Source organism: Vigna unguiculata, chromosome 6, assembly GCF_004118075.2.
Source record: "Vigna unguiculata cultivar IT97K-499-35 chromosome 6, ASM411807v1, whole genome shotgun sequence".
NCBI classification, from domain to species: domain Eukaryota; kingdom Viridiplantae; phylum Streptophyta; class Magnoliopsida; order Fabales; family Fabaceae; genus Vigna; species Vigna unguiculata.
In genome coordinates, this window is record NC_040284.1 from 27,672,908 (window position 1) to 27,694,525 (window position 21,618).

General features: G+C 33.6%; 2 protein-coding genes across 3 annotated transcripts; one reads left to right on the forward strand and one right to left on the reverse strand.

Moving 5' to 3' along the window:
- Positions 1-1,312: 1,312 nt before the first annotated feature.
- On the forward strand, positions 1,313-10,661 carry LOC114188137. Its single transcript, XM_028076683.1, has 6 exons — positions 1,313-2,284; positions 7,380-7,474; positions 7,570-7,686; positions 8,418-9,209; positions 9,353-9,569; positions 9,699-10,661. Exons 1-6 carry the CDS (start codon positions 1,987-1,989, stop codon positions 10,259-10,261), a joined length of 2,082 nt encoding a protein of 693 aa, XP_027932484.1. The 5' UTR covers positions 1,313-1,986; the 3' UTR covers positions 10,262-10,661.
- A 1,212-nt stretch (positions 10,662-11,873) lies between these two features.
- Positions 11,874-17,086, reverse strand: LOC114188933 (transcriptional adapter ADA2b). 2 transcript variants are annotated; one of them, XM_028077606.1, is made up of 13 exons: positions 16,697-17,086; positions 16,371-16,426; positions 15,491-15,669; positions 15,144-15,209; positions 14,895-15,020; positions 14,732-14,807; positions 14,386-14,446; positions 14,253-14,311; positions 14,050-14,151; positions 13,429-13,651; positions 12,750-12,960; positions 12,304-12,576; positions 11,874-12,185 (listed from the first exon to the last, which is right to left on the reverse strand). In XM_028077606.1, exons 1-13 carry the CDS (start codon positions 16,747-16,749, stop codon positions 11,994-11,996), a joined length of 1,677 nt encoding a protein of 558 aa, XP_027933407.1. In that variant the 5' UTR covers positions 16,750-17,086; the 3' UTR covers positions 11,874-11,993. The 2 variants fall into 2 exon arrangements, with proteins under 2 accessions (XP_027933407.1, XP_027933406.1); XM_028077605.1 differs by having other exon boundaries at positions 14,050-14,157; positions 16,697-16,749.
- Positions 17,087-21,618: the final 4,532 nt, after the last annotated feature.

Sequence of the window (21,618 nt, forward strand, 5' to 3'; positions counted from 1 at the left end):
TTTTTTTTTCTAAATTAAAAGTAAATTAACATATTTATATTTTTAAATATTTATTTTTAAAAATATCTTTTAGTTAAATAGTTAAAACAGTAGTTAATTTGTAGGTGAAAGAAGTGATTAAGGGCATATCTATCTCTACGATGGATGAAGTTTGAATTCAGTCGTTACAGAGATAAATATAAGTTATGTTTAAATATGTTATATCTATCAATAAAGTGTAATTTTTTTTAAATGATGAGGTATTTGAACATTTTCGCACATAAAAATGTTACATCTATTTTAAAGTATTTGTATTGTTTTTGTTTATTCTGTGTTAGTTAACTGAGGAGCCTACATACTCTCTTTATATGTTAATCATATCAAACATTATTAAATAATGAAATGTATGAATTTCTTACTATAATTTTCAAACAAAAGGTTAATCCATATTATTTTAAAACTACTTTAATACATTTAATAATCTCATATTATTTTAAATGTTGATTAAGTATAAATTCTTTCAAGTGTATTTTAAAAATAAAATTTGGAGTTCCAAAACTAATAATAAATATAATAACTAACCTTAACAAAATTATCTATAAATATTTAAGAGATTTTGAAGTGATTCAATAAACCATACAACTCTAATTTAAAAACAGAATTTAAACAACATATACTACAGATTAAAATAGATAAAATTATAAAGTCATAAAAGATATCCATCAAACAAGGACTACAAGAAATTACAATTAATTTTCAATAAACTCTCACTAATGACAGTAATAAAGAATGTGCTGCTATAATATTAAACCTTTCAAATACATTTTGATGTAAACACGGATCTGATGATAAATTTTACCAGTAAATAATACTTTATCTAACAAGAGTCGTTCACTTTCAATATGTTTCAATATGATCATTCCAAGTCAATGATTCTCACTTTTCGATTACAAAAAATAATATTTTCATATATATATATAATTATTTTTTTTTAATTTTTAACTTTAAGTTGGGACTTTCTACAAGTGTAAACCTATTTTGTAGACTATTTCTACAACCCTCTCTGTTCTGAGTGGGAGTCACCTTCACTAAGAACATCAAAACGACACAGAAAGAGAAAATTAAGATGGAAAACTTGACAATGAGAAAACATAACCAAATTTATCTTAGTACCGGTCGTATAGATAGGACACAACTACAAGCAACAGCATGGGCATGATGGAGGGAGAAAAGGTAGTCAAATAGAAAGACACGTGTCAGTGGGTACAATGTAGTCGCAACACCCGAATATCCCTCAAGGAAAAAACAACCATAATTCCCACAATACCCTCACAGTTCTTCTCTTCCTCCTTTCTCTTCCTCTCTCAACCCACTGATTCACAACACATGGCACAGAAACAGAAGAAGAGAAGAGAGAGGTTACTTGGTAGCAGCAGCAATAGCAGAGCAGTTTCAACTCTGTCTCTCTCTTTGTCTGCTCCATTACCCATTTTTTCTCCCCACTCAAAGGGACCCAACCATATACTCTAACCCCTCCCCAAGAGTTTAAAGCTTTTTTTTTTTTTCTTGTTTTTGTTTTGTTTGTTATCTGGGTCGTCTCACTCACCCCTCCATTGAAACCACCTGGTCCCACCCACCAAAACCTTCGTCACAGACACACGTAAACACACAAACCTGGTCACACTCCTAGTTATTGCACACTCCCTTGAATGCGCTCTAACATTTGTGTTTTTTCCTCGTCTTTTCCTCCTTTTGCTGGGCATTGTTTGACTTCACTCCCGGGCTCCTCTCACTTCGTTTTACTCTTTAATTTCTGGCGGTGATGTTTCACTCTCTCTCCAGAACTTGATCCCTTTTGCGTTGCGGTTTAGTTTTTTTTTTTTAATTGCTGTATTTTTACTGGTTTTGGTGCTGTGGGATGGTTGAGTTAGGGGGTGGTGGTTTGTGTTAGGGTTTTTCCTAGTCCAATTTGCGTTGGTAGAGGAACTGACTGTGGTAGGTTTGAGAATGTCTGGTGGGGAGGTAGGTGGTGGGGGTGTTTTTGTGGCGTGGGAGGAGCAGGTGATATGCCAGGAGCGTGGGAACCGAGTGATTCACTTCTATCTGAAGGATGCGTTGGGGAATTCGGTGCTGGCCGTTGTGGGGACCGAGAGGAGTGTGAGGCACATGATGTATGTTGTCCCTGACCATTTCTTGCAGGCCTATGGATCCACACAGCCAATCAATGCCTGCAAGTGGAGGGCGCGGCGTGAGGTTGTTGACTGGCTTACTTGTTTGGTCTCCAGGAATCGGTCACACCATGCAGGTAGTTTGGCTCTTGTGAGTGTTCTATGGGTGATTTGTATGGTTCTATGGAATGTTCATTGTGTATGCATGTGCTGAATGTTACTTACTACTGTGTGCATGGTCTCTTGTTGTAGAGTTTTACCAGGGAGATTGTATGTTTTGTTATTCCCTAATGTTTTGAAAAAAATGGCTTGTCACTAAGGTCTGTTATTCCAGCTACAACAATAAGGATTTTGTGATCACCAGGACAGCAATTGGGTCTCATTTGCTCCAAATTTCCTGCAATATCAACTGGTACTGCAGTTTCAAACCTACCCAGCCTGATGGCAGGCTTGGTTGTTGGTAGTAAAATTTAGTCATGCACTAACACCTGAGAGCTACAAGACCTGTGCTGATTAATTGCATGGTGGCTTGGTTGTTGTTAGTTGTAGTAGGTCATAAAATGGTGTCTTGTGCCACACGAGAAAGTGACAAAACTTATTTTGATTAATCAAGAGATAGGTCGGTTGTTTATAGCTGTCAGTTATAAACTGCTTGGTGTTGACATGCTACAAGGCTTGTTCTGATTAATCGCACAACTTTGCTTTGAACGAGTTTGTCTATTAAAGGAATTTGTTAAAGCCTGTGCTATATTGTTCTGTTTAGTTGCATAATGGCTTGGTTGTTGTTGGTTTTAGTAGGAAATAAATTGGTGTCTTTACTACTGACACCAGAAAGTGACAAAACTTGTTCTGATTAATCAAGAGATAGTTTGGTTGTTTTTAGTTGTTAGTTACAGACCGCCTACACCGGAAAGCTACATGACTTGTTCTGCTTAATCTCACAACTTTGTTTTTTATGAATTTATCTATTAAAGGAATTTGGTAAAGCCTGTGCTATATTGTGCTGATTAATTGCATAATGACTTAGTTGTTGTTAGATTTAGTAGGTAATAAACTGATGTCTTTGTACTACCGACACCAGAAAGCGACAAAATTTGTTCTAATTAATCAAGAAATAGCTTGGTTGTCTTTAGTTAATAGTTATGAACAGATCGATGTCTTGTATCAATGCCAGAAAGCTACAAGGCTTGTTCTGATTAATTGCACAGCTTTACTTCATACGAATTTATCTATTAAAGGAATCTGGTAAAGCTTGTGCTATATTTTGCTGATTAATTGCATAATGGCTTGGTTTTTGTTAGTTGTAGTAGGTCATAAACTGGTGTCTTGTATCACCGACATTGGAAAGCGACAAAACTTGTTCTGATTAATGAAGAAATAGCTTGGTTGTTTTTAGTTGTTGGTTATAAAATGACTGGTGTCTCATATTGATGCTGGAAAGCTACAAGGCTTGGTCTGATTGACCGCACAATTACCCTTATGAATTTATCTATTAAAGGAATTTGGTCAAGTCTGCCCTGAGTTATATGGGTTATGTCATTCTTGGTTGCATGTCACGTCAACTAACTCACTTGTTTGTTTCGGTGGAATTGTCCGTTTCACATGCAGTAGTTAGGTTTTCAGCATGCAATCACATCTTTTTATTGTTTTGGATTATTTTTGTTTCTGTGAAATAGTAAATGTGGATGCATGTGTTGGAAGTTACTGTGTGCATGGTTTGGCTCACGGAATTTTAAAGTGAAGGTTTTTATTGACACCTAATGGAAGTTACTGTGTGCATTGTCATTATCTTTTTCATCTGTAACCGTTTGTCCTGTATTTTTTTCAGAAAGCTTTTAGACTTATTTTGATTAATAACGGAAAAGCACTTCCCTTGAGTTATCTTTTCAAGGAATTTTGTCAACTCCTGTTATTCTTCCCTGCATGACCACTTACATTACAGTTATTTACAATAATGGCCTTATTTGTGGGATGTAGCCTTCGGATGTATCAAGGAATTACAATAATGGGTGAATTATTTTGGAAATTAAAGATCTTTAAGATTTGTTAAAATTGAGTAAATTGGTTTATTTTAAAATAGTGGCAATACCATATCAAATATTTTATTTGAATTGCTTAAGTGCAAATTTAATGGAATTTATGTTACTTTTCCTAATAAGTTACTAAGGATGACTAGTTATCGCCATGCTAACATTTGTCATTGAGGTTTTTCATGTTAAGTGAATAAATATGAGAGTAGTTGTGATTGGCTTGTTATTCTGGTTAGTGGCTTGTAATTTTACTTATGTAATTATTGTTCTCTTTCCTTTCTTGAAAACATGACTTATCAGGTATTGTATTAATACATTATAATATTATTTATAGTTGCACTTATGGTTAGAAAAACGTTGTTTAGAGACTTAATCTGGCCTTATGGCTTGAATTGCTTGCTTCCATTATGAAGCAAGGCAGAAAAAGGCACCAGCCTTGTAAGTTGTGATAGACTGAAGAAGATATAGCTAATAATAATAAAAGAATTAGGGTTCTAGGGTTGACAAACCACTCATACTATATATATATATATATATATATATATATATATTTCATGACAACTTAATACAAGTCTTGTGGTCTACTTATTCTTGGTTTACTTGTACAATACCTCAGTAGTCAATCCCAACTAGTAGCATGGTGTGGTGAACCCCCAAAAAAATCGAGGGACAACAGGATGGCCACTATTTCGAGCCTAAACAACTAGGCATAAACTTATACTAAAAAATAAAGAAAAATCACCTAAAGTTAATAATCATTGTTGCTTCAACATTTTTAAAGAGACTGAAGATAGAATTTAGTAGAAAGTCTTAAAAGAGGGCTTAAGCCTAATCTGAAAAATAATGTTTGAATGCACCTATGCACTATAATAATTCAATTATATCTCCCGCCAATGTGGATCTTTCACACATCCTTTCACGTCGAATACTGGAAATCTCAAATTTGAAATGGTAGACCCCAGAAACCTTTTTAGGATAGATTTTGGTACCATCTTAGCTAATGTGTTTAGGCCTAACTCAATCCTACATAATCAATTTGGAAGATGAGGTCTGTAGCCATTTATATAATTTGATCATATATCTAATCAAAATGAGGTCTCTATAAGAAAGAAGTAGAAATAAGATTGAAATGGCGGAGGACTGCTTACAACAATGAAGAAAATGCCTAAAATTAATCTGGAAAGAGATTGATATTTGTAAACCAGTGAGAACAAAGTCTCAATGCCAAAAAAAGGGCTAGAAAGTGCTGCGTAGCAGTAAGGAATAGTGTGGTTATATAAACTTGCAGACAAGTGCAGTAGAGGGTTCTGAAGTACAGAGGCTAAGGAAAACCTTAAATGGATCAACTTCAAATTGCTTTATTTTTCAATGTTACCCTCTATATATGAGCTTGAAATGGCACTTTGTCAGGGGGGAAACTATCTCTAGTACCATATTTGACATTGCATTAGCAAATCTTGTAGACTACTGTGATTTGAGCCACTCCACCATTAACATTTAGGCATAACATGACTCAATTTGAAGATCGGTGACCTTTGTTGGACGCTCCTTATTGAGTAGAATGAACTACTTAATGTTGTATTTGAGGCTCTTCCACCTAATAGATTTGTGTTTTGGGTTAGCTCTCCCCAAGTGCTCTTAATGAGGAGTCCAACTAGAAAAACTAGGTTATTGGGTGGAAGAGTCTCAGGACCGAAGCACTACATGAAGTGATTTATGCTACTTAATGTAGAATGCCTAACATTGCCACCCTCTTTAAATCCATAACAACTTTCACTCTATTGACACTACTCAATGGTAGGTTTTTCTATTTGACAATTTTAGTGTCCTATCAATATTCAGTTTGCACCTTAATGTAGCCTATATGTAACCCTTACCTTAGCCTGACTCTCAATGAAAGTACCTATTGAGAAGAGAGAAAACAAGAAGGCATATGATGAAATATGAGTGTTGACGACCACAATGGAATTACAGAATATTTAGTTACCCTATTTTAGGCTAATATCCTAATATCATCATTTACTATATCTATAGTATTCTAACACTCTCCTCAAGTTGGAGCATATAGGTCATATGTACCAAGCTTTTCACATATGTAGTTAATCCAAGGACTCCCTTGGTGAATATATATATATATATATATATATATATATATATATATATATATATATATATATATATATATATATATATATATAATATGCTAGGTGATCATCAGAATTTTCCCAGATATAACTTTTTCTCTAACAAAGTTACAATTAGCTTCAATATGCTTTGTCCTTTAAAATCATATCTTTAGCACTGCCTCTCAAGTTGAAACATGTATAATATAACTCAAGCTTCTTACAAAGCTAGTTGGTTGTTGGAGCTGACAAAGCTATTTCTCTTTTAATTTGGAAGTGAGCCTAGCCTGTAGTTATTTTTTCATGGCAAGAAAGATTTGATAGCATATCCATTGACAAATTGGTAAATTTTTTTTGGTCTTATGTGTTACCATGAAGACAATTATGGCATTGAGTTGGGTAGTTTGGTGATGTCAATCTTTTCTTGAATAAGTTTTAAGAACATCTTTTCCATGTATAAATAATTTCTATTGATGCTAATGAACTTTACACTTCATGCTATCCCATGCCGTTTCATATTTGTTTAGAATACTATTATGAGGTCCAAAAAAGACAAGAACCTTCTATTGAAGAAAATTATTTCAATTCACTATTTTTGTTATTTCTATAAAGTAAGATTTATGTAGTATTTTAGGTAGGTATAAACACTTAGAAGACCAATAGTTTTAACATTTTGCTAAAAGGAACCAAAGATGAACTAACATTAAAACTGAGTTGAGTTGGATGCCACTAGGATGTGTTTTTCTAACTATTACCTTCAACGCAACTTTCATCAGTGACACAAAAACCTTACTTCTCTGTTTTCATCACTGGAAAGTGTGATTGTCTGTTTAGCAAGCCTTAAATGGCAATCTGAACACTCTTAACGTGGTTATGTGATCCCTTGGTCCAAATAAAATGCTTTATGCCCTTTTGATGCTAAATGAATTACTGTTTTTCGGGATGAATCTCCTTTCCCTAATCTAGTGGATATTTTTGTTGTTTGTCTTGTCCTTATTTTTCTACAAGGTACTTTTAGCTGTTTTTTCTGCAGTTATGGGAAGAAGACATTTTAAGCAACCATAATCTTTCTGTCACAGGTGTACAATTGGATGAATTAGCACAAGCTGATGAATCTCTCAAGATTTTAGTGCCTGGAATTAATGTTAGTAATAAGATTTTACCTGATAAAATGGTAAGGAAATGACAACTAATTGAAGTCATCTCTCTATATTTTCCCTTCTATCTTCATTTGATTAATTAACCATGCATTTGTTTCTTGTACTGCAGATTTCTAGGAAACTAAAATTCCAAAGTTCGGATATTGAATGGTCAGGCAGTCCTTGGTTTTGTGCTAAACAGCTGAAGCACTACTCAGGGTTTTGTAGGAACGGAACAGCCATAAATGTGAGAAAATTATTTTGTTTTTCATTACATCTCAATTTTTTCCTCACTAATAGGGACTTGGTATTATGAGGTGCCTAAGTCTCATATCATGTAGTATGTGATATTTGGTGGAATATTTAAGTGTTTGGTTCTCTCCTATTCCTCAAATAGCTAGCTTTTGAGGATGGGTTTCCTAAGACTTTGAGTACTTATCAAGCAGTAACAAAGTTGGTTGTCAGTGTCTCGGAAAGGGCTACCTGTGGAGGTTTTAGACCAACAAGGAGTTGAGTTGAGTGAAATGCCATCAAGTAATGTGTTGTGAAGGTGAAGACTTTGGCTCTTAGGGGCGGCAGTGCTCTGATAGGGACTTGGTATTATGAGGTGTTTAAGATCACATCGAGTAAAATGGGATGTTTGATGGAGTATTTAAGTGTTTAGGTTCTCCTTAACAGATAGCATTTGAGGGTGGCTTCCCCAAGTGCTTATCACCCACTTTCTTGGTACCATATACTTTTTCTGTTTTTGGAAGGAGTTTAACTTTCATGATTCTCAAGATATCACATCAAGTAATATGTGATGTTTGATGGAGTATTCAAGTGTTTTGGTTCTCCTTAATAGATAGCCTATGAGGGTGGGCTACCCAAGTGTTTGGGTGCTTATCACCCACCCACCTTCTTGGTACCATATACTTTTTCTGTTTTTGGAATTGTTTAATTTTTATGATACTAAAGCTATTTTTTTCTAAATTTTAGGTCCACTCATTTGTATATATTATGGCTGAAGAAGAAAACCACTATCTTGGTTACTTGGAAGATATGTATGAAGACAAGAAGAGACAAAAAAAGGTGAAGGTGCGTTGGTTTCATCATGGTCAGGAAGTTAAGCAGGTGATTCCACAGCTGATTCTGCAAGAGGGAGAGGTTTTCATCACACCTCATGTTCAGGTGATCAGCGCTGAGTGTGTCAATGGTCCTGCCACTGTTTTGACTCCTAAGCATTATGAGAAATACCTGGCTGCTGTGCCTCATACATCTTTATCCGAGATCCATACATGCTTTAGGCAGTTTAAAAACAATAGGCTTAAGCCCTTCACGCTTACAAAGTTGCGTGGGTATAGTAACCAGCCTGTTCTTTCTTGTTTAAATAGTCCTATTCTCTCCAAGAGAAAGGCAAAGTTTGAAAAGTCACACACAGATGATGATGAGAACTTCACTCAAGACGATCCTTTAAGGTCCAGCAATAAGAGGATTAGAAGTTCTAAGGATCACATATTTGAGAAGGGTTTTCCTGGTCTGCAAATGACAAAATGTGGACTGAAATATCCTAGTTTAAAATTAAAACTATCAAGAAAAACAGTAGGTATTAAGGTTATTGGACCAAAGCCTAAACTGTCTTTTCAGGTCGGTGCTAAGATAGAGGTTCTTTGTCAAGATAGTGGCATTAGAGGATGCTGGTTTAGATGTAAAATCTTGAGCATGTCTGCGAGGCTGCTGAAGGTCCAGTATGATGATTTGCTTGATATAGACGGAGCACAGAAACTAGAGGTATGCAATGGCTTGTGTTTTCTTTTCTTTATCTCAACATTGCTGAACTACTGATTGTAGTAATTTTTGGACACAGAAGTCCAATCATATAAAAAAATTTCTAGTGAAAAGTATGGTTCTCAGCCTGTTGTTAACCCTTTTAGGAATGGGTCCCTGCATCTAGAGTGGCAGCTCCTGATAAATTGGGTATGCGATGTTCAGGCCGCTTAACAGTCCGGTCATGCCCTCCTGAATACAATTCAGATCGTACTTTTGAGATTGGAGCAGCAGTGGATGCCTGGTGGTCTGATGGATGGTGGGAAGGCGTCATAACTGCAGTTAATGTCAGTGGAGATGGAATCCTGCAAGTTTATACCCCTGGTAGGATACATTCTTTTTTTCTTTAATTATTGTGATGTAGTTCACTGGCTCATGGACTCCGTGAGTTTGTGAATCATGTTTTGTTCGGGTTTTATGTCTGACAATTGGTAGTTATGACTTTCTCATTAGGTGAAGAGAGGTTCCTGAAGGTCGATCAGAAGAACATTCGGATTTCCCGAGATTGGATCAATAACAGATGGATTGATATACGAGGAAAGCCTGACATTTGCACTTATTTAACTTCAAATGTCAGGTCCAGCATCGGGATGTCAGCTAATTCTGCAGTGGTGGTTGGATCCATGTCTGATTGCTCTGCTTTAGAAAGTAAATCATCATCAATTCCCAAAGTTGAACTTTCTAAGAAGGTTGAGCCAGAATCGTCTGGTTTGGAAATCCCTGTTGATCTGGAAAATATGAAGGGAATAACTCTGAGGGAGCCACTCTATGCCATTCATGAGGACAAGGATAACTCTGGTGGTGGCTGTGATGAAGCTGACAAAGCTGTGAAGACAATTCTGACCTTCAATGAACACAAGGACAATAACTCTTGTAGCGGCAGTGATGATGAAACTGAGGATGATGATAATGTCAATGGTGATGATGTTGACAACGGGGAGGCAAGTAAGGAAAATTTTGATTGTTGTGAACCAAAACTTGATGCAGCAGAAGCAATACAAGTGCATGATGAATAATATATTATAGAAGCTAAATGGGGAATTTTTTTCTCTCCTGATTTTACCTGAAGGTGGAATGAGCTTGTATATAAACCATTTGAAGCCCTGAGGTAGTTGCATATGCAGAGGATAATGATTCTGAAGTTTCTGACTTAAGGATAATTGTAGTGTATAGCATTATAGCTTATGTTTTTGGGCTCATGAGATCAACTTCTATAGGCTCCATATTTAGGTAATGTGGCTGGTAGATGCGCAACTGCACATATCAGTTCAAGCTGCATATTATAGAGTTAGCCCATGAGTAAAGTTTGTAATGATATTCAGTAGTTTTGGCTTTTGACCATGAATCTTACAAGATTACAGAATTACAAAATCTGCCATGTCGAGATTCTTCTATATCTAAATTATCGTTCCAGAAGTAACTGATTTGAATTCTTAAGTAAGGTTCCGGTTTTTTCTGGCAAATGGAGGAATTAGGTGTAAGTGGAGTTTTCTTAAGTTGGTTCAACCCCAACTACTATGGATCTCTCAGTTCACTTTTAAATTGATTTATTAGAATGGAATTGTATGGGGAAAATTTTCCTTTTAGAATTAAGAAGTGTGATATCCATAAATGTTTATTCTCAACTAAACCACATTTTCAGAAATGGAAATTTTAAAAATAAGATTCCTTATTGGTTTTATGAAATGTTTAAATTATTATTATCACACTAACAATAAGTTTCTATTTTTCTTTCCTTTGCTGAGAAAAAAAGTGACATTTTATTCCCAATTACAAAAAAAATGTTTTTGTCTCCAATAGGCATTTTTGTTCTCTTCTATTAAAATACAATACTAGTGTCACAATCACTTCGAGATTTAAATCTTTTCTTCTTTGGTTATTATTTTAATTTTATTTATTATGCCTTATCCATGTTATTTAATGGAGCACCACTTTAAACTTGTCTTTTTTTATTCCCTTAGATGCTTTATAGCCTTAATGGATTTTTCTCACATGCTATTGCTATTGAGGTTCATAATCTGGTAAAGAAAAATAATTAGGCCACATATTTAAAATGATTCAAAGTCTTAATACAAGTTAACTTAATTGAAACCCCTAATAATTAGGTCAACTCTTTTACTGTGATAAGTTACCCTAGTGAGTGGGTATTAATTAGATAAATGGAAACATTCAATCAGTATAAAAGTGGAGTCATTGAACCCACGGCACTTCAAATATTTTATAAGCCACAATTTTCGTAACACTTAAGACAGTCTAAAAGCCTGTAGTCAAATTCTCAGTGTGCAAACATTTCTAATTCATGATTATAGTTGTGACCAAGAAAAAAAAAACTTGAACAACAGGCTTCGCTTTCGTCGTATATGTTTCTATTTAAAAAAAAAAAAAAAACACGTACACTAGTCTACTTTTATCTCAATAATAAAAAAATAAAAATTAATTTTATTAAATTTAAAAAAAAATATGTAAAAATAGAAAGTAAATATAAAATGAATTTTTATAATTTTGTTACAAGTATGTGATTTTTTTATAGTTATTAAATTTTAAAAAATCAGTTTGAAAATCAGAAAGATAAAATAATAAAATTATTTATATTAATAAATCTAGTACATAAAACATAATACAGCTACATAAAACACAATACAGCACTGCAAAATTTCTATGATCCTGTTATACAAGCTAACTTCCAATTATGGGAGGCTAGAAGAGAATAATCTAATTCCAAGTTACAGATAGGAAGCAAAAGAGGTCTCAGGGTAAACCGATCCCCTTTTTAATGAGCATATCATACACCCTGTCAACTTTTATGGCATCCAACTTGAACAATTGATGAGCATCAGATTTTGCAGACACAGTGCCAGCAAGTATTTGCAGTGACAGTTGCTCTTGCATTTTTAGATACGTGGCTGGAGACAATCTTAGCTCACAGCACAAACGTTTCTCCTGCCAAGAAGAACATACAAAACAGACCTCAGAAAATTGAAGAAAAATTGGCCAAAACCATTTATAATAAACTTAGATAACTATTACAGTTTATATCAGCTCAATTCCAGAAGCTTACCGCTTCAGAAAGCAAATCTGCTCCACTGTATCCTATGGCATCCATCTCATTGACAGAACTAGAAGTAGCTGGCCCTGCAGGTCTTGCACTCAGATCCTTACTAGCTGAATCTGGAGAAGTCAATGCATTTGGAATACCCTGATTGCTCGGCCCAACCTGAGCACTTTCTTTTGTCCTTGTCCTTCGAGCATTTTCTTCTGCTTCCCTCTTTCTCTTCAAAGAGATATATTTTTCAGCATCAGCTGAATTGCGGCAACCGGCTAACCGGGCTTCCTGCAGTGTTAAAATTGACAGTTAGAATCTAACATGGTATCAATTTCACTACAGCAATCTTGATTGGGATGAAATTTTTTCTATTCTTTACAAATGTTATACCAAGAGACAAAAAGCAAGAGAAAGAACGATAAAAGTGAATGTTAATAGTAATTTAATGTCACGTTTCAAACCTTAAGCTCTTGAATCTTTTTCCAACTTCTATGCTCAAAGATCATTGTTCTAAGCAACTCATCGTGATCTTCCTTAGAATGAAAGCGCATGAATATATCATATTTTCGACACATTGCCTTCTCCTCGGGTGTTAAATCCTTCTCCAATGGATTTGGGTATAACAAATTTCTTTCGAGTATGAAATCCTTCCTCCGTTTTCTTTCATCAAGCCTGCAACAATTATAGAATAAAAATTATTACTGTCAATACATCCAGACTATGATGCTATGATGTTTCCATTTGTTTCACAAATCCCTATAGGATACTCTAGGATACATGACCAATACGTATCGATGAAGTATCAAAGCATAGGAAGCACAAAGCTTGTGTGATGACAATGATTTATAACTCTATCTGATAATGTCAAAGAAATGTGAGTTTAATTTGGATTGATCCGATTACAGTCATACATTTATTGTGTTTTAAGAATTTTTATACATTTTTTAAATACATTATTTGTCATGCTTCGATTATGATACTATTCTTAAAATAAGTGTGTCGTCATATGGAATATGCACATTATCCTTATACATAATACATTCATTGCATCCATTTATGACAGCATCCTAATAACATTAATAAAATAATAGTTGACCGTGATTAAAAAAAACATAAAAATTAATTAAATTAGTTATTTACCTCTTTGAATATAAACGCAATACACGTAATTTCAACTCTCGCTCTTCCTCAGAGTCAGTATCCTTAAATTCCATTTCAGCGAGTAGTTGTTCAGCATCATTATCATACTCAGTATCGAATTCTTGTCTTTTAGCATTGTAACCACTCAATTCTACCAAAGAAGGGCCTTCATTTCCTGAGGAAGTTGGCTTCTTTCCTCCAAAATCTCTGTCTATCTGAGAATCTGCCAATAATACAGACTAGTAAATTTAATACATCAGAGTGTCATTAATTTCCTCAAAGAACATGCATGATAGAAAATTAAACTACGTGAAGAAAAAGATACAGAAGTGTCAAGAGTTTAAAGCAAGAAATGTTCCCATTTATGTTAGTTCAGCATACACAAAATCTTAGTTGTAGTTATACTAGTAACGGAAGAACTGCTTCATTTCATCAAATATAAGTTATTGTTATGGTTGAAAAATATGCCACACAAATCTTTCAGCTCTCTTTTATACGAATAAAAGTAAAAGGTGTTATTCCAAGAAGTTGGTTTTAAGTTTTTCGATGGAAGTGAAATTCAAAAGGATAAAATTTATTAAAAATCAACGAGGACAAAGAACCAAACACAAAGATGCATACCTTCCATTTTAATGACTCCAGGACCACCTTTTCCCCTGGCCACATTAGATGCCTTTTGGTTAGCACCAGCGGCAGAGTGTGTGTTACCCGAGGGACCAGAATCTGACTCTTCCATATATAAACAAGATAGGGATCCAAAGAATATGAAAATGGGCAAGTCGATGCATGGTTAACTAATTAGCTCTAAACTTATTTTGCTTTACCTGAATTCAAATTGGAAGACAAACGATTAGCAGTGCCAGCTTTATGTGAATCTTCAACCCTGAATCAACAAATAGACGTTAGAAAATATAGTATAAAGAAGAGAGACGAAGCATATAAAAATGACAGTCTTACTTGGCTCTAGATGGAGAGAAGGGAGATTCTGCCTTTAAACTAAGATCCCCCATGGAAATTCCTGTGTCAAAGTGACCAATAGATATGAAAATGTCACTAAAACACAAAAACCTATCAATCATGCAAAATAATTAGAAACCACATATCAATCATGCAAAATAATCAGAGTCATTCGGTACATTTATATTAAGACAATCTGCTGTAAGCATTCAGGCATTATTATTTGTACATAAAAACTTAAGTAGAAGGAAGCAAGTTCATGTCATCTAAAAGAAGTGGTAAACATACTATACAAGTGACATTAAATTAGAAATTAATGAGTGTTATGTCATGGATCTTGACAAACCTTTCTTGTCTTCACCCTGCCCCTTTGCCATGGCAAGAAGTTCTTTTCTGTTTTTCCCAACCACGTGAGACATGTCCTAGAAAATAAAACAGATCAGGATATAAAATACCACTGAAAATATTAAAAAGAATTCATTGCAGCTTCATTTGATGCCCCGTCATACCGGAACAGGAAAGAATGGGGAGCTCAAGTATATGTTCTTATAGTGTTCGATGCATGACTCTTTGTTTTTGGTTCCAACATGCTCAGCGACTTCTGTCCAGTTTCCCAAGCCATACATTTCGATTCCCTAAAATCAAAAAAATTATCGCTCAAAAGATCCAATACAAATAAGAGATATATTGTTGGAACACAAGCTTTACAGTTTCAAACCACTAGTTATCTTTACTCCTAGAAAATAAATTTGAAGTACCTCTAGCAGCAAAATTTCATCATCTGCGTTCCAGTCTGGGCAAATAAGAGGGAAAGACAAATTGTCCTGTCAAAATAGAATCACATAACACAATTTTCTTAACAGTTGGGGACACTCATTTAAAGATAAACTCTCACAAATCTAAATCATATTTTACACAAGGTAACAAAACATTTTCAGAACAAACTCCAATGAAATTTAAGTGAGTGATCCTGTAATCTATCAGAGACAGTCAGACAGATCAAGTAGCAGTTTAGCACGAAAAATAACACAACTTTCTCAGTAATAAAAAATCTTTAAATTAAGAAAGCATTGAACAAAAAGATGGAAGATTAATGGTAACTGACCATAACCCTGTAAGGATGGTTGCTTTTGTGAGGTGTCACCTCAGCTCCAACGGAAAAGCACTCTATACACAAGTCAAAATCTGGGCACATGGCACACTTAATACGGATTTTTCCAGTTATATCTTTATTACAATAATTGCAATGGTACAGAGCCTTTTTCCCTTCTCCTGCTCCTTGACCTAGTTCATGTGAAAACCAAAAAAATATATATTTTCAAACATCAATATTCATGAACCAACAAGGAAATTTAAGGTCTAAGTAACTACTGCAGCTATAGTTTTACATGTCTGAAAAACAATTAATTTGGTTTCTTTAACCTATCAGACATTCCACGAGCCTTCCAGAACAACCATAACAAATCACAACACAACCTTTCTTCTAGTGTCCTTTATTTTAAATGAAAAGAGAAATTCAGGCCACACATACATGATATCTTCAGCAAAAAGACTATTGGGCAGGTGCATTGAGAAATAAGACTTTGTATTTGATGAAGTTTGAAAACATAATTTAAAAGTTCTTTCAGTGACACTGAAGTAACAAACCTACAGTGTTCAACATAAGTACATCATAATACACCCATTGTGAATATGTAGTACTGGTACATACATGGAAACCCATTAAGTGAGATAGGCTATGTATATAAATTTGTCTCTTATGAAGAATTTGCAATTGATCAATCATAATTATGAATTATTCATACCCATTGATACTGTGCAATTTCCATGCAAATCCGCGAGGAGATAAATAGGTGTGCTCTAATGTATTTTCACACAATCAAACAACCCTGGGAACCTCACCTTTTTTACATAAACCCTATAACTTCATAGTACATTGAAGGATCAAACTTATCCAGATACTGCAGAATAGTGCAAAAAATTACCTGCAGCTCCAGATTCAGAGTTTTCTCCACTGGCGGCATTCTTTTTTCTCCTTGATCTACAGAGCCAAAAAAACCAATTAAACAGATAGAACACGATGGGAAAAAAGGAAAGGGAGCAAAGAAAGATTTAGTTGAGCATCAAAGTGTAAAATAAGCATAGCATTTCACTGTATTTGCGATCAGTTATACACATTCAAGAACATATCAAGCTTCAATTGTAATTGTCATCCGTTCTCTTACAACGAGAATTACATTTGGACCAAGGACTAAAATCGTTAAGTATAATCAGGTAAAGATAAGAAGAAGAAAAATTGAAAGAGAGAAACCTCTGGTTGGGGTCCTCATCCGCGTGATGAAAATTCCCACGAGAACGACCCATTGATTCTCCGCAAGAACTCCTGAACGAATTTAAGTTTGTCGAAGCAGAAGATCACGATGGAAGAAAAGGGACAGCAGTCATAATTTTTTAAGATAAAAAACCCTAGATTTTTGTGATTAGAATTGAGGTGGGAACTTTTATAAATATGGAAACTTCTGTGTTGGCCCTGAGGATTTGTATGTGGTTTTTGTATTGGGCGCTAAAATGCAGTGAAAAAAGGACGAGAGAGAGGGAATTGTGGAAAAGAACAGCAACAAAAGATATGTTTTAGCCCTGCGTAGGGTCAAACCAAGTTGAGTTTGATGATGCCTGTGCGGAACTCAGCTACGAGGATTCTGCTTCAACTACAACTAATATATTTATGTCTAACTTAGAGGAAAATTATTTGGATTCAGTACCTTTTCGATCAAAATATAAATATATATATATATATATATATATATATATTTATATATATATATATATATATATATATATTTATACCAACAACTATATTAAAATATAATTATTTATTAAATTTTTAAAAATTAATCGTTATTCTTTTATAAAGTTATTATTATTTTTTATTTATTCACCGTTATTTTTTTTTAAATTTTTATATATTTTACTTTATTTTTAATAAATATAATTTTATTTTATATATTAATTTAATTATATTATATTATTTTTTTTATTAATATAATATTATACATATTTAAAAAGATTTAAAAAGTATGTACATATGTAAATATGTGAGAACATCTCTTTACACGATTTTATATATATATATATATATATATATATATATATATATATGGAGAGAGATTTTATTAAAAGAAATTTTTTATACATTTTTTAAATCAAATTAATTTTTATTTTTAATTTATAACATTTGTAATGCATAAATAATTAAAATGAATACATCTAATATATCTTGATCGAACCAATAAATAAATAATCAAATCATTATTCTCTCTGTGTATTTATATATATATATATATATATATATATATATATATATATATATATATAATTTCAACATCATATTGTATAAATGAAAAAATAATTATGATTTACACATTTGTATGGTCAAACTTACAAGTGAGAATTCTATGAGATATTGAAATTCAAAGTTAATGCGTAAATCAATTGAAAATTCTATGTATTTCTTACTGATAAATGTGTGTTATATTGGTTTAGGTTTGAAAACTAATTTACTCTCAATTTTATTTTTTTAAATTTAAAACCATAATTTAAGAGATTAACAGAAATTAAAAATGATAACTACTTGAAATTTTAGAGATTAAAAATATTATCTATCCTAATCGTTTTGTAGGATGTCTGTCCCTTATTAAGCATACGAAATATAAAAATATTTACTCAAATATCAATGACAATCTTATTTGATGTGATATATTGTTTTGTTTAGCTAAATAAAGGGTGAAAATAAAATCTACTATGTCAATAATAAAAAGGAAAATACGGTAACGATGATTCGTTATATGCAAAACTTTTTATTTTATTTTTCTATCCCTTTATGTAAATCTTTAAGTGGCATATAAAAGCTTATAATTCTACCACAACCGTGATTAATTTTTCTTTCATTACGTGTTATAACTAATATACCATGATATATAATAATGTTTATTTTTATGTATAATGTAGAATATTACCTTGATAAAAATATAGTTGGCAAATCAAGGTCGCAAAATGGTGTTCTAAGTTATTTGCATCGCAAGTTATATGGAGCCGTTGTAAGAGAGTTGGAGGTTGTATATTGGTATAATTAAACAGATCGGATAAAGTTACATTATAAATCATGTTTCAATTTCTTACGTATGATTTAATCATGATTTCTATTTATTTCTCATATCTTAGTATATAAAGTTAAAAGAGAAAGCCAAAGAGATGTGGTTCAATTCTGATAACAAATGTTTTTTTTTTTTTTCCTAAACTTACAAATAAATATTAACAACTAACATCATAGATAAAAAATATTAATAACTTTTAGGTAATATATATATATATATATATATATATATATATATATATTTATTAATATTCAATCCAATCTAACTTATATAATTGGTTAGTCATAGAACAAATTATTCACTAAAATAAAACCAATAAAATAATAAAAATTTTAAGTAAAAATCATGAAGTATAGTAATTAAGAACGTATAAACTTTAATAATTGAATAATATCAGTTAAATTTTGAAAATAACAAAACAACTTCCTACAACTTATATATACCTCTTGATATGACTGAAGATACTTATTTCAAAGTACTTTTTTTTTTAATAGAACAAACTTTATTGTTTTAATTTTTAACTATATTTTTAAATTAAAATATTTTTCATCTTATAACTATTATGTAGGTCATGTGTAGCAATAAAAAATATTGAAAGTAAGTTATCAATTATAACAAGAAAAGTACCCGTTACTAATTTATTTTTTATTATTTTATAATATGATTAGTTTTTTTTTTCTTTACCTAAATATTTAATCTATATTAAATTTTAACATTATTTTTATTAAAATTATAAATTATATATTTGAATATAAAAAACCGTTGTACATATAAGATAATGCAAAATTGCACCTCTATTTCCGTTGGCAGTAAAAGAAAGTGAGAAACATACATATGATGGAATGAAAATTTGTCTTTATTCTTTAACTTTGTGTTTGGATGAAGCATTTCAATAATACTGAGAAATTGAAATGCATTGTATTTGAATTGTTTGCAATTAAATTCACTTAATTTTCTAAATAACTTGTTTGGATAATGAAATTAAAATACCTTACATTTCAATTTTTTGTTTGGATAAAATAATTGATTTTCTTGTGAAATAATTCCATTTTATCAATATTTATTTTAGGCTTAATTATGTTTTGAGTTCATGATAAATTTGGAAACGGATCGGTCAGACTTGTCGGGTCAACAGGTCGGTCGGGTCGTTGGGCCTACCCGACATGTCTGGGTCGTCAGGCCCGCCCGACACCTCTAGGTCGTCTGACCCACCAAACCAGTGTGGGTTGTTGGGCTCGTCCGTCCTGCTTGGGTCATCGGACCTGCCAACCCATATTGGTTGTCTGGTCGGTTCAACCTGTCTTTGTCTTTGAGCCCACCCGACTCGTTTGGGTCGTCAGGCCCACCCGACCCATTTATGTCGTAGGGCTAGTGAGGTATGTCTGGACTGTTGGACTAGCCCGACACATCTTGGTCGTCGAGCCTACCTGGGTGGTGTGGGTTGTCAGGCTTGACCGACCTATTTGAGTTGTCAAGCCCGCCCGATCCATATGTGTCATCAAGTCACCCATGTTCGTCTGGGTCGCCGGACCCGCCCGACTTGTCTGGGTCGTCAGGCCCGCCTGACCCGTTTGGGTCATCAGACCCGCTCGACCCGTCTGGATCGTCGGGTTTGTCGGGTCTGTTTGGGTTGAGTCCAAAGTGCGAGGTTGAGTGAGAAGAATTTCAAATTACACCTTTTTTTAGGGTATTTGAATTTCTTCTAATTTAACTAATTGAAATACTTCAAAAAAATGCATGCATTTTAAATGCTTTTTAATTTCTCTATCCAAACAAAACATTTCATTACAAAGAATTTCAAATTCTCCAAATAAATGAATTACCCTCTTGAATTGCCTTATTCAAACAAACCATTACATTGTGTTTGGATGGAGCATTTCAACAATGCTTAGAAATTAAAATACTTTGTATTTGAATTGCTTGTAATTAAATTCCATTCATTCTTTAAATAACTTGTTTGGATAAGAAAATTAAAATACCTTACATTTCAATTTCTTGTTTGGAAAAAAATTGAATTTATTGTGAGATAAAATTTAATTTTATTAATATTTATTTCACGCTTAATTATGTTTTGAGTTCATGATAAATTTGGAAACATGCTCGACAACCCAGATGGGTCGGGCAAACCCAACTACGCAACCGGATTGGTTAGACCCGATGACCCACCCGAGCTGGACTGACTGGGAAGCCCAGACAGGTTGGGTGGCCCGGACGAGTCCGAATACCCGGACGAGTCCGAATACCCGGACGAGTCCAAATACTCGGACGGGTTCGACGACCCGGACAGGCCCGTACACCCAGACGAGCCCGAAGACTTGGACGTGTCTGTTATGACTTTGGCAAGTGTACCAAGTCGTGCAAGTAATAAAAATGGTAAGTCCAAGTATCGTTTTCCCACGGGAATTGCGTTTGTTTAGTTAACTAGGTGTACTTACTAATTTAAGCGTTGAATGTAACCATTGATTAATTCGAAACAAGTGAAAACATAAGGATTTCTAAACTTTAAAGTGATAAAATACCAAGGCAAAGACTCATTGGGGTTGGAATTCATGACCAAAACTCTAAGCAAGCACCTCACAATATAAATCTCTCATCTACTCAAGCATTGACATCAAAGGTATTCAATCCCTAATCCCTTAGGGGTATGTTTTGAACTTTTATGTAAAAATTACTAATCCCTTAGAGGTTTAAACACAAAAGACACATTAAAAACGATGTCTAGAATGACCAAAAGCTTTGGTCTATGTCTAGAACCAAATCTTTAGGTTGTTCTATCCATGTCTAGGGTTCCAAAACACTTTCCAATGACTAGATACCACCCAAAACGCATAGATATTCCATCATGCACGAAAATAATTTAGATAGAACACAAAAACAGTGAAAGAGATTCTATTGCATAGATGAAACTATAACGAGTTTAGGTACATTACATCCAACCCCAATGAGATGGAGTTTAGCTACTCCTATACATCTAGAGCACAAATGGAGTTGAAATGGTAGAATGGATGAAGAAAGATTGATCCTTTAAGCTCCAGAAATGTCTCTGCCTTCGTTTTGAGTTCCAGCAGTGTTCCTCCCA

Coding starts and splice junctions, on each gene's coding strand:
- LOC114188137 (XM_028076683.1), top strand. CDS start 1,987: ATGTCTGGTGGGGAGGTAGGTGGTGGGGGTGTTTTTGTGGCGTGGGAG. Junction 7,475..7,569: donor AGATTTTACCTGATAAAATG/GTAAGGAAATGA, acceptor CTTGTACTGCAG/ATTTCTAGGAAACTAAAATT. Junction 9,570..9,698: donor CCTGCAAGTTTATACCCCTG/GTAGGATACATT, acceptor CTTTCTCATTAG/GTGAAGAGAGGTTCCTGAAG.
- LOC114188933 (XM_028077605.1), bottom strand. CDS start 16,749: ATGGGTCGTTCTCGTGGGAATTTTCATCACGCGGATGAGGACCCCAAC. Junction 14,808..14,894: donor CCCCATTCTTTCCTGTTCCG/GTATGACGGGGC, acceptor TTTATTTTCTAG/GACATGTCTCACGTGGTTGG. Junction 12,961..13,428: donor TTGCGTTTATATTCAAAGAG/GTAAATAACTAA, acceptor TAATTGTTGCAG/GCTTGATGAAAGAAAACGGA.